Source organism: Heliangelus exortis, chromosome 1, assembly GCF_036169615.1.
Source record: "Heliangelus exortis chromosome 1, bHelExo1.hap1, whole genome shotgun sequence".
Lineage (NCBI taxonomy): Eukaryota > Metazoa > Chordata > Aves > Apodiformes > Trochilidae > Heliangelus > Heliangelus exortis.
Window position 1 is genome coordinate 864,274 of NC_092422.1, and position 12,882 is coordinate 877,155.

At 53.8% G+C, this 12,882-nt stretch overlaps 1 protein-coding gene across 1 annotated transcript in view; it reads right to left on the bottom strand.

The window, feature by feature from the left end:
• XRRA1 (X-ray radiation resistance associated 1) overlaps positions 1-12,865 on the bottom strand; it is a 20,297-nt gene extending 7,432 nt beyond the window's left edge. The window contains 7 exon segments of the mRNA XM_071734366.1: positions 2,209-2,418; positions 5,227-5,324; positions 7,223-7,295; positions 9,239-9,310; positions 9,545-9,699; positions 10,886-10,992; positions 12,759-12,865. Coding sequence (XP_071590467.1) covers positions 2,209-2,418; positions 5,227-5,324; positions 7,223-7,295; positions 9,239-9,310; positions 9,545-9,699; positions 10,886-10,992; positions 12,759-12,850 — 807 coding nt within the window. The 5' untranslated portion in view covers positions 12,851-12,865.
• Positions 12,866-12,882: the final 17 nt, after the last annotated feature.

The window sequence follows — 12,882 nt, forward strand, 5'->3', positions numbered from 1 at the left end:
TAGGGTGGGCAGCAGGTCAAGGGAGGGGATTCTCCCCCTCTGCTCTCCTGAGACCCCACCTGGAGTTCTGCATCAGGTCTGGAGCTCCTGGTACAAGAAAAACCTGGAAGTGGTGGGATGTGTCCAGGGAAGGTCCAGGAGGATGCTCAGAGGTTTGGAGCAGCTCTGGAGTGAGGACACTGAGAGAGTTGGGGTTGTTCAGTCTGGAGAGGAGAAGGCTCCAAGGAGAGCTCAGAGCAACCTTCCTAGATCTGAAGGGGCTCCAGGAAAGCTGGGGAGGGGACTTGTGAGGATGTCAGGGAGGGACAGGACATGGGGAATTTGAGAGGTGAGAGGGGAGATTGAGGTTGGAGATGGGGAAGAAATTCTGGAATTTGAGGGAGGGTGGGGAGAGCCTGGAACAGGTTGAGAGAGTTGGGGGTGTTCAGTCTGGGGAAGAGAAGGTTCTGGGGAGCCCTTGGAGCTAAACCCAGAAAGCCAACCATGTCCTGGGCTGCACCAAGAGAAGGGTGGGCAGCAGGTCAAAGGAGGGGATTCTCCCCCTCTGCTCTCCTGGGACCCCACCTGGAGTTCTGCATCCAGGTCTGGAGCTCCTGGTACAAGAAAAAACCTGGAAGTGGTGGGATGAGTCCAGGGAAGGTCCAGGAGGATGCTCAGAGGGTTGGAGCAGCTCTGGAGTGAGGACACTGAGAGAGTTGGGGTTGTTGAGTCTGGAGAGGAGAAGGCTCCAAGGAGAGCTCAGAGCAACCTTCATAGATCTGAAGGGGCTCCAGGAAAGCTGGGGAGGGACTTGTGAGGATGTCAGGGAGGGACAGGACATGGGGAATGGATTCAAACTGGAGGAGGGGAGATGGAGATTGGAAGTGAGGAAGAAGTTCTTCACCAGGAGGGTGGGGAGAGCCTGGCACAGGTTGTCCCCAGAGAGGTGGTGGAAGATTCCCCATCCATCCCTGGAAGTTTTTAAGGGCAGGTTGGATGGGGCTTGGAGCAACCTGGGCTGTGGGAGGGGTCCCTGCCCATGCAGGGGTTGGAACTGGAGGAGCTGGAAGGTCCCTTCCAACCTGAAAATTCTCTGATTCTATGAAGAAAGCTGGGGGAGGGCTTTGGACACGGGGGGGTAGGGGAGAGGAGAAGGGAAATGGGTTAAACTTGGAGAGAAAGGGGAGATTGAGGTTGGAGATGGGGAAGAAATTCTGGAATTTGAGGGTGGGGAGAGCCTGGAACAGGTGAGAGAGTTGGGGGTGTTCAGTCTGGAGGAGAGAAGGTTGTGGGGAGCCCTTGAAGCATCTTCCAGTGCCTGAGGGGCTCCAGGAAAGCTGGGAGGGACTTTGGACAAGGGCCTGGAGGGATGGGATGAGGGGGAAGGGTTTCCAGCTGCAAGAGGGGAGATGAGAGGAGATCTTGGGGAGGGAGAAATTGTTTGGGGTGACCTGGACCCCTCCCACAGCCCAGGTTGCTCCAAGCCCCATCCAACCTGGGCTGAGACACTGCCAGGGATGGGCAGCCACAGCTTCCTTGGGCACCCTGGGACAGGGGCTCAGCACCCCTGGATACCCCTGGATGATCTGGGATGAGGTGGGACAACACTTCCCTGCCACCCAGCACCCACCACGAGGTCCTTTGATCTCCCAGTTTGCAAGGACAGAGCTCTGCTGCCCAGGCTGAGAAATCCCAACCTGCCCAGCCTCAAGATTCAGCTCTATGATGGATCTGGATGGTCTTGCAGGTCCCTTCCAACCCAAACCAGTCTGGGATTTTATGGTTTTAATCTAGGAATCACACACCTACTCCTGAAAATTCTCTTATTCTATGAAGAAAGCTGGGGGAGGGCTTTGGACATGGAGGTGTAGGGAGAGGACAAGGGAAATGGGTTAAAACTTGGGTTTTAAAAATGGGTAAAACTTTGGATTTAACCCATTTAAAAATGGGTTACACCTCATTTATTTCTCAGTTTGAGGAGGATAATGCTCCCTCCTCCTCCTCCTGTGTCCTTTCCTGCAGGCAGACACCTCACTTGTGGTTACACTCAGAAGGAGCTGGTGAAAACCAAGGAACATCAGAGCCAGGGAAAATTTGAACCCATTTCTATCCCCCTCCTCTCCCCAGGAATGCTCCTGTCAGGACAGCTCCACCAGGACTGTGTAAAATGGGTGATGGAAACAAATATCCCATTTACTGCTTCTCTGGGATGTCCCAGCACCCCAGCACCCTTCCTGCCCAGGGCATCCTCCCTGATTTGGGCCCCTTCCCACCAAAAAGCAGCAACTCCTGCTCCCTGCACTTACTCCCATGATCCTGCCAGCTCCAGGGCAGAGACTGAAGCCCGTTGCCTGTCAAGTGAAGGACTTTGAGCTGGGGTAAATCTCCCAATGTCCAAAAGTCCTGGGGGGACAAGTTATTGTAGGAGAGATCTAGATCCTGAAGGAGACAGAAGAAAAAAAAAATAAAAAAAAAAATCCCTTGGAGCAAAGACCAATCCCTGCCAGCTTTCTCCTGGTAAGGAGTAAATATTTACAGACTTTTTAGTCATCCTAACACCCACCTTAGGGGATGCTGTGAGCTTCTTGGGCTTGATTTATAGGGCTGGGACTCTGCACCTTGGCAGAAGGGCTCCCCCACTCATATATTTGGCTCATGGGACACCAGACAGGGGAAAGACAGGGAGCAGATCCTGCTGGGAGTGAGGATGAGGGTTTCTAGGATACCTGGACAGGAACAGCTCTGCTGGGGCATTGCAAGAAGCTGCATTTCTCCAGAAGGACCTCAACTCAAAGCAATTTAAGGTGGATTTCCTTCCCAGGGCTGATTGTCAGCAAATGAGATCCCAGATATTGGTCATGGATGAAGCTGAGATCCAGAGGGACATGGCAGGAAGGGAAAAGTGGCCCCATCCTCACCTTTTGTAGCTGATGCCACTGCCAAGGGATCAACCCTGGCCTCAGGAGCCCTGGAAATTGGGTTCCTCATCATGAGCAAATGCCCCTGACAGTCAGACCCTGGAGTGGGTCACCAAAAGTGCAGGGGAGAAAAGTGGGAGAAGCTCTGCTACATTCCATGGATTTGAGGACCTCCCAAAGCCTGCAGGCAGAGGGAAGCCAGGATCTGAATGTACTGAGCTGAGCCACCACCACCTCTTTGAGGAAAAGAAGAAATAAACCTTTTTTAGACAAAACCTTTTCAGACAAAACTTTATGGCCAGCAGCAACCAGAAAACAGAGAAACCCAGGCAAGGAGACCTCCTCAGAGAGAAAAAAACCTAAATAAAGTCAACACAGTTGAGCCAGAGCCTGAGCTTTGTAGTCCAAGCTGGAGAGGACAACTAGAACCATTACACCAGGCCCAGTTTCTTCCTCTTAGGATCCACTTTCTCTCTCTTCTCAAATCAAAAACCCAAACTGACCCATTTTTTGGTGTTAAAAAGGCAGCCTGCAAGTTGAGGAAACTGCAGAGGCCTCTCTGGAGAGGAAGAGGAGGAGACACAGAGGGAGAGGTGAGTGTGGAAGAGATCTGGTGGGGAGCAGAGAGCATCAGGGGATCCACTTTCTTTCTTTTTTCAAATCAAAAACCCAAACTGACCCATTTTTTGGTGTTAAAAAGGCAGCCTGCAAGTTGAGGAAACTGCAGAGCCCCCTCTGGAGAGGAAGAGGAGGAGACACAGAGGGAGAGGTGAGTGTGGAGGAGATCTGGTGGGGAGCAGAGAGCATCAGGGGATCCACTTTCCTTCTTTTTTTCAAATCAAAAACCCAAACTGACACCTTTTTTTGTGTTAAAAAGGCAGCCTGCAAGTTGAGGAAACTGCAGAGCCCTCTCTGGAGAGGAAGAGGAGGAGACAAAGAGGGAGAGGTGAGTGTGGAAGAGATCTGCTGGGGAGCAGAGAGCATCAGGGGATCCACTTTCCTTCTTTTTTTCATATCAAAAACCCAAACTGAAACTTTTTTTGTGTTAAAAAGGCAGCCTGCAAGTTGAGGAAACTGCAGAGCCCTCTCTGGAGAGGAGGAGGAGGAGACACAGAGGGAGAGGTGAGTGTGGAGGAGATCTGGTGGGGAGCAGAGAGCATCAGGGGATCCACTTTCCTTCTTTTTTTCATATCAAAACCCAAACTGAAACTTTTTTGTGTTAAAAAGGCAGCCTGCAAGTTGAGGAAACTGCAGAGCCCTCTCTGGAGAGGAAGAGGAGGAGACACAGAGGGAGAGGTGAGTGTGGAAGAGATCTTCTGGGGAGCAGAGAGCATCAGGGGATCCACTTTCTTTCTTTTTTCAAATCAAAAACCCAAACTGACACTTTTTTTGTGTTAAAAAGGCAGCCTGCAAGTTGAGGAAACTGCAGAGCCCCCTCTGGAGAGGAAGAGGAGGAGACACAGAGGGAGAGGTGAGTGTGGAGGAGATCTGGTGGGGAGCAGAGAGCATCAGGGGATCCACTTTCTTTCTTTTTTCAAATCAAAAACCCAAACTGACCCATTTTTTTTTGTTAAAAAGGCAGCCTGCAAGTTGAGGAAACTGCAGAGCCCTCTCTGGAGAGGAAGAGGAGGAGACACAGAGGGAGAGGTGAGTGTGGAAGAGATCTGGTGGGGAGCAGAGAGCATCAGGGGATCCACTTTCCTTCTTTTTTTCAAATCAAAAACCCAAACTGAAACTTTTTTGTGTGTTAAAAAGGCAGCCTGCAAGTTGAGGAAACTGCAGAGGCCTCTCTGGAGAGGAAGAGGAGGAGACACAGAGGTAGAGGTGAGTGTGGAGGAGATCTGGTGGGGAGCAGAGAGCATCAGGGGATCCACTTTCTTTCTTTTTTCAAATCAAAAACCCAAACTGACACTTTTTTTGTGTTAAAAAGGCAGCCTGCAAGTTGAGGAAACTGCAGAGCCCCCTCTGGAGAGGAGGAGGAGGAGACACAGAGGTAGAGGTGAGTGTGGAGGAGATCTGGTGGGGAGCAGAGAGCATCAGGAAGGTGAGGGATGCCCTGGGTGACTGCAGAGAGAGGATCCTCAGCAGCCAGCAAGAAGCTGAGTCCTGCAGCACTGGGGATCTGTGAGGGGATTGCTCAGCAGGAGGAAGCAGGATGTGAAAATCCTTGAGGGACAGAGCAGAAAGGACATCCCAGAGTCACAAGGAAGCAGGAAGAGAGAAAGATCCTGCAGTTTCAGAGACTGCAGGGACACCCATGTGGGCTTGGAGGCTTCAGGATGGTGGTTGGGAGGAGAGGAATAAAGCCTGAGATCCCCCCTCATCTTACTTCCAAGTGCAGGAAGTCTCCAGCAGTGATTCTCAGGTTCCTCAATCCATTCAAAGACAGATCCAGAACTCGCAGTCCTGGAAATTTCCGGAATGGTTCTGCAAGGGTGGAAAAGAAAAAACACCCCAGGAAGTGAGGAACAGCAGTACCAGAACAAACCATGGCTTCATCTGGGCCTGGAATGGACCAAAAGCAGCAAGAATGAGAGCACCAGAATGATCAGTGGGCACGTGTCAGTCTCTTCTGTCAAGTATCAAGTGAGAGACCAAGAGGAAATCCTAGAATTGTCTGGGTTGGAAGGGAGCTCAGAGCTCCTCAAGTCCAACCCTTGATCCACTCCCCCCGTGGTTCCCAGCCCATGGCACTCAGTGCCACATCCAGGCTCTTTGGAAATATCTCCAGGGATGGAGAATCCACCCCTTCCCTGGGCAGCCCATTCCAATGCCTGATCCCCCTCTCCATCAAGAAATTCTTTCTAATGTCCAACCTAAACCTCCCCTGGCACAACTTGAGACCATGGCCTCTTGTCTTGCTGAGAGTTGCCTGGGAAAAGAGCCCAACCCCCCCCTGGCTCCAACCTCCTTTCAGGGACTTGGAGAGAGTGATTTCCCTTCCTCCCCAGGGAAAATTCTGGGAGACAGAATCCCAGAATTATCCAGCTTGGAAATGACCTCTGAGAGCATCAACTCCAACCTTTAATCCACAACCACCCCAGAGCACTCAGTGCCACCTTCAGCCCCTTCTTAAAAACCTCCAGGGATGGAGAATCCACCCCCTCCCTGGGCAGCCCATCCCAATGTCTGATCACCCTCCCTGTAAGGAATTTTTTCCTAATATCCAACCTAATTAAGCCCATGCCCTCTTGGCAGAAGGGCCCGACCCCCCCCTGGCTCCAACCTCCTTTCAGGGACTTGGAGAGAGTGATGAGGTCTCCCCTGAGCCTCCTCTTCTCCAGCCTCAACACCCCCAGCTCCCTCAGCCCTTCCTCACAGCATTTCTGCTGGATCCCTTCACCAGCCCAGTTGCCTCCTTTGGACCTGCTCCAGCACCTCAAGCTCCTTCCTGAGCTGAGGGGCCCAGAACTGGACACAGGACTCAAGCTCTGGCCTCCCCAGAGCTGAGCACAGGGGCAGAATCCCTTCCCTGGACCTGCTGGCCACGCTGTTCCTCAGCCAGCCCAGGATGCCATTGGCCTTCTTGGCCACCTGGGCACACTGCTGCCTCCTCTTCAGCTTCCTGGCAATCCAGACTCCCAGGTCCCTCTCTGTCTGGCTGCTCTCCAACCACCCCAGGGGAGCTTTAGGTTGGATTTTAGGGATAATTTCTTCCCTCAAATTGTTGTCATTCCCTGCCCCAGGCTGCTCAGGGCAGGGGTGGAGTCCCCATCATCCCTGGAGGGATTTGAAAGCCCTGGAGATGTGGTGCTAAGGGACATTTTTTAGGGGTGGCAGAGCTGGGTTGAGGGTTGGATTGGATGATCTCAAATGATTCCATGATTTTATGAAACCCCAGCTCAGCTTTTCCCTACCCATGATCCCCACCAGCTTTCTCCTCACACATTCAGTTTCCTTTCATGCATTTGCTCCCAGCCCAAACTGGATTATTGCCTGGCACATTGAGCTTTTTTTTTATTATTATAAACAGATCTCCTTTCTTCTTCTCCAAATTATCTGAGCCCATGACACTGGATTTGGCTTCACCTCCCAGCCCAACCATTAACCTTCTGAACCTGGGGGACAGGTTGTGTCATTTTTCCCTCCTTTTGCAGGTTAAGTGGGGATTTTCTTTGTAAAGAGCTTTGTTTTCTAACAAGGAAAAGGAAGCCACAGTGGTTATAAAGGGAATTAGCACCAGGGGTCCAGTTCAGGAATGGGAAGGAAGCAATTCTGCCAAGAGGTGCTGCCTCTGTCTCCTAAAAACCTCTCTGGAAAGTTCCAGAGCTCTCCCTGGGTTTTAAAGCAGCATTGATTTGGGGGAGGGGAATGCAATCCCTCACCTAGAGGCAGCAGATTCTCAGCAGCATTTACAAAAGCAACACAATCAAATTTCTCAAAATCCTCTTCTTTAGCCTGAAAAACACAGGAGGGGAGAAATTTAATAATAACCATTCAGCTCCAGCCCTAAACTGTTCTGGAACAACTCTTCCCTTTCCTCTGAATGCCTCAATCAAAGCATTTCCCATAATTAAGTCTGAATTTGGCTTTCTGATGATGGAGAGAACCCCTCAGCTCATGTGCAGCTGCCTCAGTGACCAAATCCAGAAAACCTGGAGGAGCTGAACCCCAAATCAAAGTCCCCTCTGTGTCCCCAGTGCTGACCTTGCTGCTGGACTCCTGGACCACATCTTATCACAGGATTTTCAGGGTTGAGAGGGACTCATCCAGTCCAAACCCCCTGCCAGGGGGCACAGGATGGTGGACACAGAGCTCCTGGAAGGTGTCCAGAGGAGCCACTGAAATGCTCAGAGGGCTGAGCAGCTCCCTGGGAAGCCAGGCTGAGGGATTGGGGTTGTTCAGCCTGGAGAAGAGGAGGCTCCCAGGTGAGCTCAGAGCAACCTTCCAATATCTGAAGGGGCTCCAAGAAAGCTGGGGGAGGGCTTTGGACACGGGGGGGTAGGGAGAGGAGAAGGGAAATGGGTTAAAACTTGGAGAGAAAGGGGAGATTGAGGTTGGAGATGGGGAAGAAATTCTGGAATTTGAGGGTGGGGAGAGCCTGGAACAGGTTGAGAGAGTTGGGGGTGTTCAGTCTGGAGAAGAGAGAGGAGAGGAGAGGAGAGGAGAGGAGAGGAGAGGAGAGGAGAGGAGAGGAGAGGAGAGGAGAGGAGAGGAGAGGAGAGGAGAGGAGAGGAGAGGAGAGGAGAGGAGAGGAGAGGAGAGGAGAGGAGAGGAGAGGAGAGGAGAGGAGAGGAGAGGAGAGGAGAGGAGAGGAGAGGAGAGGAGAGGAGAGGAGAGGAGAGGAGAGGAGAGGAGAGGAGAGGAGAGGAGAGGAGAGGAGAGGAGAGGAGAGGAGAGGAGAGGAGAGGAGAGGAGAGGAGAGGAGAGGAGAGGAGAGGAGAGGAGAGGAGAGGAGAGGAGAGGAGAGGAGAGGAGAGGAGAGGAGAGGAGAGGAGAGGAGAGGAGAGGAGAGGAGAGGAGAGGAGAGGAGAGGAGAGGAGAGGAGAGGAGAGGAGAGGAGAGGAGAGGAGAGGAGAGGAGAGGAGAGGAGAGGAGAGGAGAGGAGAGGAGAGGAGAGGAGAGGAGAGGAGAGGAGAGGAGAGGAGAGGAGAGAGAAATAAACCAGAGAAAGTAGAACAGAAAAAAGAAGAGAAGAGGAGAGAATAGAGGAGAGAGGAGAGAGGAGAGAGGAGAGAGGAGAGAGGAGAGAGGAGAGAGGAGAGAGGAGAGAGGAGAGAGGAGAGAGGAGAGAGGAGAGAGGAGAGAGGAGAGAGGAGAGAGGAGAGAGGAGAGAGGAGAGAGGAGAGAGGAGAGAGGAGAGAGGAGAGAGGAGAGAGGAGAGAGGAGAAGGTTGTGGGGAGCCCTTGGAGCAGCTTGAAGGGGCTCCAGGAAAGCTGGGGAGGGACTTGGGACAAGGGCCTGGAGGGATGGGATGAGGGGGAAGGGTTTCCAGCTGCAAGAGGGGAGATGGAGAGGAGATCTTGGGGAGGGAGAAATTGTTTGGGGTGAGGGTGCTGAGCCCCTGTCCCAGGGTGCCCAAGGAAGCTGTGGCTGCCCCATCCCTGGCAGTGTCTCAGCCCAGGTTGGATGGGGCTTGGAGCAACCTGGGCTGTGGGAGGGGTCCCTGCACATCCAGGGGTTGGAATTAAAGGATCCTGAAGGTCCCTTCCAACCCAACCCAGTCTGGGATCCTAAAGGTTGCAGGAGAAATCCTCCAAGCCTGAGTCTCTCCCCTGCTCATGCAGGAAATGTGACTGCTTCTAATGTGTCTTTAATCTCTGGACACTTTTGTGCTGCTGTGGTAAATTTTTCAAGTTTTAAGGCACTTCCCTGACACTCCTGGAGTCTCTGATACTCACAGAAACCAGATTTTGGTTGCTTATGTTCACCAAGCACAGGTCAGAGGGGTTCTTCAAGCAGTGGTGCTTCATCTGGGGAAAAAAACCCAAAAAATTAAAAAGAAAGGGTTCTTTCTTCAGCAATCCTGAGACCCCAACCCCAGCCCTCAGCTGCCTCCAGGTGAGGGGGGTCCCTGGGCTGTGGTGCCACCATCATGGGATGGGGAGAGGAGGTGGGAAAGGGACAGGGAGAGGGGGAAAGCCACAAATTATTCCACAAGAAGGATCTCCCCAAAGAGGAGGTTTAGGTGATAACAGAGCTCTCACCAAAAATGGCTCATCCAGGACATTCTCTTTGTTTTCTTCCCTGGAGGCAGACCCTGGGGGCTTTTTCCTCTGCTGTGGTGTTTTCCCAGGGGTTCTCTTCTCAGGTTCCCTTGGGGGAGCTCTGTGTGGCAGCACCCAGTGCCTAGAGCCTGAAACTGAGATGGGTGAAAGGAGAGGAGATGGCAAAGTGAGCACAAAACCCCCCCAAAAGTGCCCTTCTCAAAGGAGCTGCACTCTGGCTGCTGTCTCAGCACTCAGCAGTTTCAAATCCCCTTCACAGGGAAATAGCAAAGCAAAAAAAATAAAAAAAAATGTTCAGTGGCCATGGATTTAAGACTGGAACCTCAAAAATACAGCCAGAGGCACAGAAAAGGAGGAAAATGCTACTCCAGTGATGCCACTGGAGCCAGAGGATGCAGACATGGAGATCTGGGCTGGAAAAGCCTCCTGGAAAACCCCAATCCAACCTCCCCCCCAGAGCAGGAGCACAGGGAATGTCAGATCAGCTGTGGCTTTGTCTGGAGATGCCACAACTCTGGCCCAGAGCTCCTGGAAATAGCAAAGCAAAAAAAAAAAAAAAAGAAAAAAAAATGTTCAGTAGCCATGGATTTAAGACTGGAAGATTAAAAATATAGTCAGAGGCACAGAAAAGGAGGAAAATGCTACTCCAGTGATGCCACTGGAGCCAGACATGGAGATTTGGGCTGGAAAAGCCTCCTGGAGATCCCAAATCCAACCTCCCCCCCAAAGCAGGAGCACAGGGAATGTCAGATCAGCTGTGGCTTTGTCTGGAGATGCCACAACTCTGGCCCAGAGCTCCTGGAAATAGCAAAGCAAAAAAAAACAGGAAAAAGAAATGTTCAGTGGCCATGGATTTAAGACAGGAACCTCAAAAATACAGCCAGAGGCACAGAAAAGGAGGAAAATGCTACTCCAGTGATGCCACTGGAGCCAGACATGGAGATTTGGGCTGGAAAAGCCTCCTGGAGATCCCAAATCCAACCTCCCCCCCAAAGGAGGAGCAGAGGGAATGTCAGATCAGCTGTGGCTTTGTCTGGAGATGCCACCACTCTGGCCCAGAGCTGCAAAAAGGTCCCTCCTAACATCCAACCTCAACCTCCCAAGGTGGAATTTGGGTTCCCCTTCATTTCCATGAAGTTTTAAACAATTTTAAGACTTCCTGGGCACTCTTGGAAGTTCTGTAATCAATTTTTCTCTGTGTTATCAGCTGTTGATGCAAGAAACCACAGCTGGATGTCCCCCAAGAGGGCAGAGCTGCCCCTCTGGACATGACATTATTCTGTAGGGTGACTTCACCAGCAGCACTCCAAGAAGTGTCACCTTTCCTTGGGGACAAAATGTCCCTGGCAGAGAAGCAGCAAATGGAATATTTGTTTCCAGCACTCATTTCACACAGTCCTGGTGGAGCTGTCCTGACAGGAGGATTCCTGGGGAGAGGAGGGGGATAGAAATGGGTTAAAGTTTTCCCTGGCTCTGATGTTCCTTGGATGTTTTTTAACAGGGCCCCCCCCATATTGGGGGACACCCTCCAGCTTGTACCCCCTGACAAACACCCTCACACCCACTCCACACACTGTGGGGCACCCACAGCAATGCACACCCCACCCAAACCCCCCCACACACCAGCACTCCCCACAGACACCCCCCACTCACTCACCACTCCCCCAGACCCCCCCAGTGATGCTCACCCCACACCAACACCCTCACAACCCCCCATATACCCACTCCCACCCCCCATACACCCACCCCACCAACACCCGAACCCCCCCACCCACTCCCCACACCCCCAAACCCCCCCACTGATGCTCACCCCACACCAACACCCTCACACCCCCCAACACCCCCACTCCCACCCCACATACACCCACCCACACACTCCCCAACCCCCCCCATGTACTCCCACACCAACACCCTCACACCCCCTCATACACCCACCCCCAGGTACCCCCCACCACCCAAACACCCCACTCCTCACACTCCCAACCCCCCCCAGTGATGCACACCCAGCACCAACACCCTCACACCCCCCCCATATACCCACTCCCACCCCCCATACACCCACCCCACCAACACCCGCACCCCCCCACCCACTCCCCACACCCCCAAACCCCCCCACTGATGCTCACCCCACACCAACACCCTCACACCCCCCATACCCCCACTCCCACCCCCCATACACCCACCCACCCACTCCCCAACCCCCCCACCCATGTACCCCCACACCAACACCCTCACACCCCCCCATACACCCACCCCCAGGTACCCCCCACCACCCAAATACCCCCCACCCACTCCTCACACCTCCAGACCCCCCCCAGTGATGCTCACCCCACACCAACACCCTCACACTCCCCCATACCCCCACTCCCACCCCCATACACCCACCCACCCACTCCCCAAACCCCCCCCCCCATGTACCCCCACACCAACACCCTCACACCCCCCCAGTACACCCACTCCCACCCCATATACACCCTCACACCCCCCCATACACCCACCCCCAGGTACCCCCCACCACCCAAACACCCCCCACCCACTCCTCACACCCCCAAACCCCCCCAGTGATGCTCACCCCACACCAACACCCTCACACCCCCCAATAGCCCCACTCCCACGCCCCACACTCCCCCAGGTACCCCCTCAAACACCCCCCACCCACTCCTCACTCCCCCAGACCCCCCCAGTGATGCTCACCCCACACCAACACCCTCACACCCCCCCAGTACACCCATTCCCACCCCCCATACACCCCCCACTCACCCCACATACACCCACCACCCAAACCCCCCCACCCACTCCTCACACCCTCAAACCCCCCCCAGTGATGCTCACCCCACACCAACACCCTCACAGACCCCACATACCCCCACCCCCACTCCCACCCCATACACACCCTCAAACCCCCCAATACCCCCACTCCCACCCCACATACACCTCCCACCTACTCCCCAAGCCCCCAAACCCCCCCAGTGATGCACACCCCACACCAACACCCTCACACCTCCCAACACCCCCACCCCCCCCCATGTACCCCACACCAACACCCTCACCCCCTCAAAACACCTCCCAAACACCATAGAGCTCAGGGTCCTCCACTGCCCAGAGAGGCCCCGCACACTCCCCCTTCCTCCTCCGCGGCCCCCCAGCCTCCAGCAGCCCATCGGGGCGGTTCTCCCCTCCCTTCACCCCTCACCCCCGGGCTCTCCCCCGCTGCACCCCGAGCGCTCCCTTCGCCGCGGCCTCCTCGGCCTCCTCCTCCTCCTTTCCTCCCCGCTCCGTCTCCATAGCAACGCGGGAGGCGCCGCGAACTACATTTC